General features: G+C 41.8%; 2 protein-coding genes across 2 annotated transcripts in view; both read left to right on the plus strand.

Annotated features, from left to right (window-relative positions):
- Positions 1-4,687, plus strand: part of LOC117725794 (voltage-dependent calcium channel gamma-3 subunit-like) — a 5,552-nt gene extending 865 nt beyond the window's left edge. The window contains exons 2-4 of the mRNA XM_034525733.1: positions 3,033-3,116; positions 3,242-3,382; positions 3,483-4,687. Coding sequence (XP_034381624.1) covers positions 3,033-3,116; positions 3,242-3,382; positions 3,483-4,024 — 767 coding nt within the window. The 3' untranslated portion in view covers positions 4,025-4,687. The remainder of the gene's footprint in view (positions 1-3,032; positions 3,117-3,241; positions 3,383-3,482) is intronic.
- A 2,939-nt stretch (positions 4,688-7,626) lies between these two features.
- LOC117751077 (E3 ubiquitin-protein ligase TRIM21-like) lies at positions 7,627-10,579 on the plus strand. Its single transcript, XM_034562643.1, has 2 exons — positions 7,627-7,762; positions 7,995-10,579. The coding sequence occupies exon 2, from the start codon at positions 7,997-7,999 to the stop codon at positions 9,647-9,649; it is 1,653 nt and encodes a 550-aa protein (XP_034418534.1). The 5' UTR covers positions 7,627-7,762; positions 7,995-7,996; the 3' UTR covers positions 9,650-10,579.
- The last annotated feature ends 321 nt before the right edge of the window (positions 10,580-10,900 follow it).

A 10,900-nucleotide genomic window follows, 5' to 3' on the forward strand; every position in this document is an offset into this window, starting at 1 on the left:
TAAGGACCTACAGTGTATGTATGTATGTATGTGTGTATATATATATATATGTGTATTTTTCAAGTATACTTCATATCAAGTAGTCCACCATGGACGGTCCAGAAAATGTACATCAAGTCTCTATATTGGGTAATAAGTGCTTATATAATAGTAGCCTATACATTATAAAATGATATTATACAGTTCATAAATGTTCATTTCAATCATTCCCTGTATTTATATCATCACAACTCTGCGATCTTGCAGAATTAAAAATAACAGCATTACTAAACATCATTTAGCGGTGGAGGAAGTATTCAGTCCCCGAGTGAGTGTTATAGCATTATTGAATCATTATTATAATAATTAGTATTATTAGTTGTTGTGTGAGTACAATCTTAGAAAAATAATTTCATTATTGTTTAATCAATAACAATACATCAAAATGAGCTTGTCATATCCTACGAAAATTAACATTATTTGAGTAACCACTTACAGTGTTCAAACAATGGTATTGTTTCTCATCTATTTATCTATTTCATTATTTACAAATGATCAAGAAAAGAGATGAAACAAAGTTAAGAAGAAACTTTACATGCACTGAGCGTCTTCCTCCAACACATATCACATATTATAGCTCAGTTGGATTCTTTGATTTAGATTGATGCACCTCGGGGGAAGGAGTTCAAGTCTTGGACATGTGATGGATGGAAATGACATTTTCAATTATTCATCGCTTTTTAATAGAGACCCCCTTTCTCCCATATCCTCTGGTTGCATAGAGGATATATATCCTCTCTCTCTCTGCCCCCCACTGCTGCCCCACTATCACTAATGTTTTAATGGGAAGGTAACAAAGCATGCAGAGGACATCAATGCTTCAACTGTGTGTGTGTGTGTGTGTGTGTGTGTGTGTGTGTGTGTGTGTGTGTGTGTGTGTGTGTGTGTGTGTGTGTGTGTGTGTGTGTGTGTGTGTGTGTGTGTGTGTGTGTGTGTGTGTGTGTGTGTGTGTGTGTGTGTGTGTGTGTGTGTCTGTCAGAAAGACAGGAAGCTCAAGGCTCTCTGCGTGTTATAACTAATATATAGGATAAGGCTACACACTACGACAATAAATAGCGACATGCATAACAAAGACATTGAAACAAATGACAAACGCACATGGGACAGCAGCCCGACGCGTCGCCGTGCGCACTACTAACGGCAGAGCTCTCTGAGATGTTCTCATGTCAAGCTACAACTAAATTGTTCTCCAAAGCAACTGTTTGAATAAAGACTAATGGCGCTGTGCCGGCAGATAAACTAGCTGCATCATAAAAGTACTCAAAACATCTATTGTTCCTGAGAGTGAGAGAAAATGTGTGAAAAAAAACCCATCATCTCTCTTTGTATCCTGACAATTAAAAAAAAAAAAAATATATATATATATATATATTTTTTTTTGAATCTCTGACCTGTTCGCCGTGGCCGAGTTGTAGCTCGCTGGATGAGTTTTATTTCGGTAACCATGGCGACCGAGTCCCGTCGTCAATACTGGTCAATCGGTGCAGCATGTAGGGACATTATTATCAATACGTCCCCCTGTGAGCACATGCTGAAAGGCCCCGCTGGGCCAGAGGTTATCGGGAGGAGGGAGGATGTGTGCAGCGGATTTACATTTTTTTTAGTTGAAGTACATTCGACGCCGTTATGGGTTGTCACTCTTAAAATGTGGGTTCCACAAGGGTCCTTCGTGAAAGGGGTGACGTTCTACACGGAACCATTTGCTTTTGAAATACTCTTTTTTTCAAGAGTTCTTTGTAGCGATGACGCATAGCTTTTCAGAATAAAGGTTCCCTTCCAGAACCCTTTTCATCCAAAGAACCCTTTTTGGTTAGAACCCAGCACACACACACTACCCCCTTAAAGAAACTGTGATTGTGAGGAATGTTGTAGGTTGTGCTGCACCAGAACAGTCCCATGGTTCTTTGAACGTTTCATGAGGAACCCTATAGGTGCGTTTTTAGAAGAAGAAAAAAGGTTTTGGTACATTACAACATCCTGGGTGTGTTCTTTTTTTTGTTGTTGCATCGTTAGAAGCTGGAAGGTTCTGGATAGATTGGACAGGTTCTGGTTTTGTATACTAGATTGCTGAAGGGTTCTCTTTAGAACATGCAATAGGAAGTTCTGGCTGAATTCTTTCTTAGATGTATCCCTTTGTGTTCTGTTCTATAGGTAGAACCATCTGAACGGGGTTCCAGATGGAACCTCGATAAAAAGGGTCTACATGGGAACCAAAGAGGATCCCATGAGGACAAGCTGAATAACCCAATGGTTCTAGTTAGCACCTTTTATTTCATGGCAGCTAGTCCCGATTGTTCTCCCGTTTGTCTGAAAAGCCCTAAATGGGCCGGCCCTGACCTCCTGACCCCCTGACCCCTCCAGGTCCCTCAGGTCGGCCGACTCGGGGCTCCTGGCTGTCCAGTGGACGTAAACATAAACGCTGTAATAATCCGAAAAAATATGTAACGTTGAGTAATTTAGGTTCAGGTTGCCCAAGATGAATATTTAATTACAAATCTAAGTCAACTCTCTTCAAAGCCCCTCAGAGTGCTACCAGGTTCTGAAATGATACACAGTAGAACATAAAGTGTTGTGACATAATTACCTCGGAATTAGCTCATACTTAGCAATAAGTATAAATAAGTAATCGACACTAAAGTGAGGTCAGTCTGCACGTGTTGAGGTGTCCTATCTATCGTGTGAGTTCTCATGTAGAAAACATCCTCGTACCATTTTGGTTAAATTCAAGTTTTTTTTTTCCAGAAGAAAAACATATTTAGTCATAATTGGACTCCCTTTGAACTAAAATTGAGAGAAATGTCAAAATAAGCCTCTGCATCTATAAAAATCAATACAGTTGGCAGCATCACATTCAGCATGATGTCATCGTTAGAGAAGGCAGAGCGAGCATGGGGTCAAAAACATTTCGTACGTCTGTACGTTCACGAAGAAGTCATCAAACGGATGTCCCGTAACGTATATATTTTCTTTGCCTTTTGTCTTTTTCTCTGCAGGGACTTTTCGGGGCGTTTGCAAAGACATCGATCACTTTGCCGAAGACGCAGACTACCAGCAGGACGCTGCCGAGTATTTACTACGTGGGTAACGAATGTGCGCGTGTGTGTAAACCGCGAGATCCAAGCCTCAAGGTGTTCACATGTTACGTGTCCCCCCCCCCCCCCCCCCCCCCCCCCCCCCCCCCCCCCCGTTCTCCTCTCCTCAGGCGCAGTGCGAGCCTCCAGCCTCTTCCCCATCCTCAGCGTGGGGCTGCTGTTTCTCGGAGGTGTGTGTGTGGCCGCCAGCGAGTTCTACAAGTCGCGTTACAACGTCATCCTCAGCGCGGGTATCCTCTTTGTCTCTGCAGGTCAGAAACACACACACACACACACACACACACACACACACACACACGGGCGCACGCACACAGACGTCTCACCCCCTCTTTCTCCTCTAAACTCTTCCAGGTCTCAGTAACATCATCGGCATCATCGTGTACATATCAGCCAACTCGGGCGACCCCAGCCAGAGCGACAACAAGAAGAGCTACTCCTACGGCTGGTCTTTTTATTTCGGGGCGCTGTCCTTCGTGCTGGCTGAGATGGTGGGCGTCCTGGCGGTGCACGTGTTCATCGAAAAACACCGGCAGCTGCGCACCAAAGGCCGTCCGTCGCTCATCAAGCCGCCCATCTCTCGCAGCTCGTCTTACTACCGCAACCGCTACAACCACGGCCGCTCGCGCCGGTACAGCTGCCGGAGCAACCACAGCGCAGCGGACTCGGTGTCGCACTCCTTTCGAGCGTCCTCGGCGCGGGACCGAGAGCCGTCCGTCTCGGCGGCGGAATCCAAAGCCGCGGCGGGTTCTCCGGCGCCGGCGGGGTCAGAGTTCACGCTCTACACCTTGACCTCGCCTCTCAAGGACGCGGCGGCCGCCGGTGATTTGGCTCACGACGACACGGAGATGCTGCCGGGAAACTGCGCCGCCAACAGGAGGACCACGCCTGTCTGAGGGGAGAGGGAGGATGTGGAACCACAAGGGGGCCTCCTGCCAGAGGAGAACATTATGAAGGGAAGGCCGGAAAGACTTTTGGAGACCGGGATAGGCCTGCACGGACTAATAACTGATAAAAAGAAAAGAAATCACAACCACAGTCTCCAAGAGGGATTGTTTTGTCCAAAATTGCAAAATGTTACATTTACAATGACACGAAACAAAAGAAATGAAGTAATGCTTCACGTGTGCAAAGCTGGTATCACAGAGACTGTTGAAGAATTTGAATTTGTATGCTCTTTGTACGTCAGCTTGCCACGCTATTTACAGTAACTATATCTACAGTATATCCGTAGTGTGTGTGTGTGCGAATGAGTGTGTGTGTGTGTGTTTGATTATAGCCACGTGTGTGTTTGAGGCGGACAGTCAAACAGAGAGAGAGAGACCGGAAGGAGCTGTTCATCAAGATAATAAACTATCACATAGAAATAGAACACACACACACACACACACACACACACCTGGGAATGACATAACTAACAATGTCCATTTCCTGTCCTTGTTTTTTTTGGCAGACCTCAGCTCAAAATCGAAACCCCATTAAATGCATTAGATCCGTCTCAATCGGTCTCTCGCTGTGTCAGTTTGATGTGTGTATTGCATAATGAGAGCAAACGTGTAACAAAGGGAACCCTTATGGCTTTGCCACCGAGTCTCTGTTTACAAATAAAGTTCATGAGTTAACTCAAAATGTGCTTGGAGGGGGGGGGGGGGGATATTAAAATATCGTCCCTCGCAAATGACCTGTGGTGAAAAAACAGGAAGACTTTGTGTGCGAACGTGCACGAGTATAAGCAGGTGTAAGCATGAGAGATGATGATGTAGGACAGCAGCAGGCAGACTGATGCGTTACCGTGGCAGCAGCAGCATTACGCATAGACGCTGTGTCACCTCACACGCCTTCTCTGTTTCACAGTGTAAAACATTTTGATTTCTCTTTTATGTGTGACTCAAAGTCATGGAACAATGCTGGTTATTATTACTTCACGAGTACAACTGGCGGCGGTGGGATTTAAACCCACACCCACCAAGAGACTGGACCCTCGGCCTTTAAAATAGTGCAGCTTTATTTATTTTATTTTATTTTACATGGTCAATGCACACCAATCAACAGCACACCTGTAAGTGAGCACGAGTTAGCCAGAGAGGCTAATTTTCATCTGCTGTCACTGGACAGATTTTTTTAAGGCAGCCCGAAATTACAAAATGGCCAATAACATGATGCAACTATAGACAGATGAGGGCATATGGACACAAAAATAATTCACATATAAGCAAAAGAAAAGTGTACCTACCTTTGAGGTTTACTTAGCATCAAATAAGTGTGACATTATGCAATTTATGTCCATTTCGAGTAGGGATTTTCAGTCTACTGACTGTATGTTAGTTGTTTATTTATTGCATATTAATTAGTACAACGACAAAATCCCGGCAGCGGTGGGATTCGAACCCGCACCTCCGAGGAGAGACTACAAAAGACCCATTGGCAGCGGCCAATCGCTGGGCTCGCTCAACAATGAATCGGGCCAATCGTGGATTCGGGCCCATTCGCGACGCCGACCACGACGTCCGCGCGTACGACACAAAATGTCAAACGTAAGTTATCTTTACGTTATATGTATGTGTGTATTTTATCATTCTATAGTCGCCGTAAGCGTTACGTCGTCGGCGTATACGTGTAGTGATATGATTACATGTGTAAATACCATGTACTATCTCAGTTCTCTCAGTTCATGTTCAAATTATAGATAACGTCAATACCTTGAGTAAACAAGGTGCTTTATTTAAAAACGTGTGTCATTTGCATCGGATAAGTCAACATCATAAGTAAAGCAGGGACATCGTAGTTGGTACTAACATAACAGTTAATTGCATTGCACAAGTCAAAATCGGGCAACAGAGGCACTTTTATTATGAATATCATAAACTCTTCTTTCCTCTTTCTCTTTCTCCCCCTTTCCTTTTTTCTCCCCCCTGTCCCTTGACAAGGTGAATCCATTAAAAAAAAAACTGAATTTATAGTATTTATCACCATACATTAACTTCTTGTGGTATTACTTTTCCTACATTTTGGACAGTTTCTCAGTTCTGACTTGTGTTCCAATTAAGTTTCACCCTTTTTTTGGAGGATAAAAGGCCAAACTTGACTCTGTCCTGGTCCTCCACATCGTAGACTCACAGTCCGCCTATATTATGCTACACAAACTATACAAAAAGTGAAGTATGAACTTAAATATCATCAGAACTTATTTAATAATGTATGTGGTTGAATTGATCTTACACTTTTAAATGCGATATTCGCTGAGAGCAGATATGCAGGTATATACGTCAAGATTCTGCAGTATTATTTATGTAGGACAATAAACTTTGTCTCAAATATCTCATTGTCACGTTCTTGCAAGAGGCGGTGCTTCAACATATATAAATATATATAAATAAATAAATATGTATATTTAAATATATTTATATATAAATTAATATATATATAATTATATATAATTATATATATAAATTAATATATATATATATATATATATATATATATATATTTTATATATAAATAAATAAACCAGACAAAGTTTTCCTACTAAACTACTGGCATACAGTCAACATGAAGAAGATGTAATTTGATTAGAGATGTAAAAGCTAAACAAACAATGACCTGGGTGATGAAGATGTATTGTTATTCATGGTCACAGACATATTCAGTGGTAACGAGCCGTGTGAACGTGTTTTCATCTGGATATGATACTGGGCTTTGGATACAATTGTACTAATTTATTTTAGTTAGCAATTTGTTCCTTTAATATATTTCTGTATTTTTATATTTTTGAATGTTTTCACTTTGGATGGCGGTTCAGCCCGTGTTTGAGTACTATAATTACCAGATTACGTTGGTTTTAAAAGGTTTCCTAACTAGTCCATGACAGATTGTTTTATACAAGCGACTCATAAAGCCTCATAAAAGATAGAAAAGGTTGATTTATGTCAGAGACTAAAAACAGATCCTGTAAAGTGAATGAAAACATCTTCTGTAATGAATGAAATGACTCTGCTGTAAAGTATCACTGCAGTTAAATAATGTGCAGAAGAAGAAACTGTTGAAGTTTTTTATATTTTATAGCTGCAGTCTTGTCCATAAAACCCCCGAAGGTGTGTTTCCCTCCTGTGACCATCAGGGGTCAGCAGAGCACACATCAGAGGGAGGAGCGTTTGTTAAAGGCTTGAACAGACTGCACATATTCAACTTCCTCCTCTGATTCAGCAGCACATAGAGATCAGAAGTGAGTATGAGATGAGGAGGTGAGAGCTTTACAGAGAGCTGAGCTGTGGACCGACACTGAGATTGTTGCAGAGCTGCATTGGACTGTAAAGAGACACAAACATATTTATTATTATTTATTATGTGGGACTGACTTCTTCTGGTGGCTGCAGGAAAAGGAAGATAAAGAGACATAATAGTTTCCCTGCAGAGATTAAACTGCCACATGTCTGTAACTCCAGTAAAGTCTCAACCTGGAGGAGGAAACACGACCTCCCAAACAGCTGCCGGGCGGGGCGGGGCTATGACGTCACACTCCTGAAGTGAAACTGAAAGTTTGTTGGAGCGACAGTCGAGACGAGTCTCTGTGTTTCTGTCCAAAGAAATATTAACTCTGCTCGTCGGGGTTTTCTCAACAGCTGACCCACAAACTGGTGAGTGACAGCTGATGATATTTACTGTGTTTCAATAACTGGTGTCAACTCAAAACTCACAGCTCTCATCAAACAGGAAGTTACACTCTTTTTATTTCGTTACGACACGAGGTCAGATGGCCTCAAGTGAAGACTGACGAGGAGTAAAGTCAAATGAAAGTAGAGTTTCAATAATTATTTATGTATTTAAATGTTTTTTAGTGACTCTTTGACTTGTGTTCTCTGGGTGTAGATATGGCTGCTGCCAGCAATCTGCCGTCTGAAGATCAGTTCCTGTGCTCCGTCTGTCTGGATGTGTTCACTGATCCAGTCACCACACCATGTGGACACAACTTCTGCAAGAAGTGCATCAATGATTACTGGGATACCAACAACCAGAACATGTGTCCAATGTGTAAAAAGGTTTTCTTCTCAAGACCTGAGCTGCTCGTCAACACCTTCATGTCTGAGATGGTTTCTCAGTTCAGACAGTCGGCTCAACAGAAAGCCAGCAGCAGCAGCTCAGAGCAACAAGAGTCCAAACCAGGAGAAGTTCCCTGTGACGTCTGCACTGGAACCAAACTGAAGGCCCTGAAGTCCTGCCTGGTGTGTCTGGTCTCCTACTGCGAGACTCACCTGGAGCCTCATCTGACAATGTCAGGCCTGAAGAGACATCAGCTGATGGACCCTGTGGAGAACCTGGAAGACAGGATGTGTACGAAGCACGATAAACCTCTGGAGCTGTTCTGTAGGACCGACCAGACGTGTGTCTGCATGCTCTGCTCTGTGTTAGACCACAAGATGCACAATGTTGTTCCTCTGAAGGAAGAATGTGAAGGAAAGAAGGTCGAGCTGGAGAAGACAGAGGCTGAACTTCAGGAGATGATCCAGAAGAGACGACTGAAGATTCAGGAGGTCAAACACAAAGTGGAGCTCAGTGAGGAAGATGCAGACAGAGAGAAAGCAGAAGGTGTTCAGGTCTTCACTGATCTGAAGGAGTCTGTTGAGAGAAAACTGAACGAGCTCATCAATACGATAGAAGAGAAGCAGAGAACAACAAAGAAACAGGCTGAAGACTCCATCAGAGAGCTGGAACAGGAAATCTCTGAGCTGATGAAGAGAAGCACTGAGGTGGAGAAGCTCTCCCTCTCTGAAGACCACCTCCACCTCCTCCAGAGTGTCCAGGCCATAAACATCCACCATCCACCACCCACCAAGGACTGGTCTGAGGTCAGTGTTCCTCCAGCATCATATGAGGGGACTGTGGTGAGAGCTGTGTCTCAGCTGGAGGAGACTCTCAGTAAAAAGATGAAGAAGCTGGTTGCTGAAGTTGAGCTGAAGAGGGTCCAGAAGTTTGCAGTGGATGTGACTCTTGATCCTGAAACAGCTCATCCTCAACTCATCCTGTCTGCTGACGGGAAACAAGTGAATGATAGTGATGTGAGGAAGAATCTCCCAGACAACCCAGAGAGATTTACTAAATATATTTCAGTCCTAGGAAAGCAGAGTTTCTCTTCAGGCAGATTTTACTTTGAGGTTCAAGTTAAAGAAAAGACTGAATGGTATTTAGGAGTGGCCAGAGAGTCGATCAACAGGAAGGGAAACTTCACACTGAGTCCTCAGGATGGTATCTGGACTTTATGGTTGAGAAATGGAATTGAGTATAAAGCTCTTGCCGACTCTCCAGTTGTTCTCTCCCTGAAGTCTGGTCCTCAGAAGGTGGGGGTGTTTGTGGACTATGAGGAGGGTCTGGTCTCCTTCTATGACGTAGAAGCTGCAGCTCTCATCTTCTCCTTTACTGGCTGCTCCTTCAAGGAGAAACTCCTCCCATTCTTCTGTCCTGGTTCTAATTATGGTGGTAAAAACTCCTCCCCTCTGATCATCTCTCCTGTCAATCAAACTCCTTGATTCTTTTTTACCATCAGAAAGTCCCTGAACAATAATTCATTACCAACAATACATATTCACATTAAAGTAGTCTTCATACATCCAGTGTATTTATACACCAGACAAAGTTTTAATACTACAATACTGACACAGCGGTCAATATGTGGACACCAATCGATTAGAGACATAAAACAAAACAAACTGACCGACTGATACATTTGAAATAAAAAGACGTAATGTCTTTTATGGTAATAAATGTACATATTTAGTGATAATATCTCTTGTGAACTTGTGTTCATCTGAATATGATGGGTCAGTAATCATTTGTGTCCCTCAGACAGCTTCAGGGTTAAAACATAAAAGTATCTTTAAGTTTGAGTCACTCTTATAAAGGTTATTTTTCTATTGAAAGGCTTCTTAAAGAGACCTGAGAGCTCTGTGACGCTCTGAGGAGTTGAACTTGATTTCCGAACGTTAAGGTTGTAATTGTACTGATTTACATTTATTTTAGTTTTACATTCAGATCGTATTACTTGTGGACTGTGGGTGTAACTCTGTTGATCTCCACAGATGTTAACAGGGAGGATGTCTTTCCTCCAATTCTATTAAAGGAACATTTACGGGGGTTAATTAGCACCAATGGAATATAATATTCATAAGTATGTTATAATCAGTGTGTAATCACTTCAAATAAAAATGTAATAAATTACCTGAGTATTGATGAGCATTAGTACTTTTTAATGTTTTGGTGTCAAAATGTTTTGGGGTTAGTAAACAAGGAAGAATAATCCACTCAGTTGAAATCTGCAGACAGACGATGTGACTTTAAGGGAGATTGAATAAAATATATTCTTTCACCTTTTATACTTTTGATCATTTATTTCATTGAATTTCTATTTTGTCTGTACTAGATTTTTTCTTCATCTTTTCAATAAAAATCTTTCAATGGCTGTTCCGTCTGTGTATTAATACCATAATTACTAAATAACATTGGTTCAGAAGGCTTCCTGTAGTCCATGACAGATTGTTTAGCATAAGTGACTTATTCAAGCATTGCATCCTAAATCTTATTTCCTTATTTCTAAAACTCTATATTTATGTATGTATTCAGCAATAACAATGAAGCATTTCCAACAATATATGCACATATTCTTGTAAAGATATTATACGTGTTTTATGGGAAAATAGAGAACGTTTGACATTTCTGCCTGAAGAAAAATGACTGAAAGTGGAATAAAATAAAGATGTAAAGAAGTGTTTGAAGAGTCCAGA

The sequence above is a fragment of the Cyclopterus lumpus genome, chromosome 1 (assembly GCF_009769545.1).
Source record: "Cyclopterus lumpus isolate fCycLum1 chromosome 1, fCycLum1.pri, whole genome shotgun sequence".
NCBI lineage: Eukaryota > Metazoa > Chordata > Actinopteri > Perciformes > Cyclopteridae > Cyclopterus > Cyclopterus lumpus.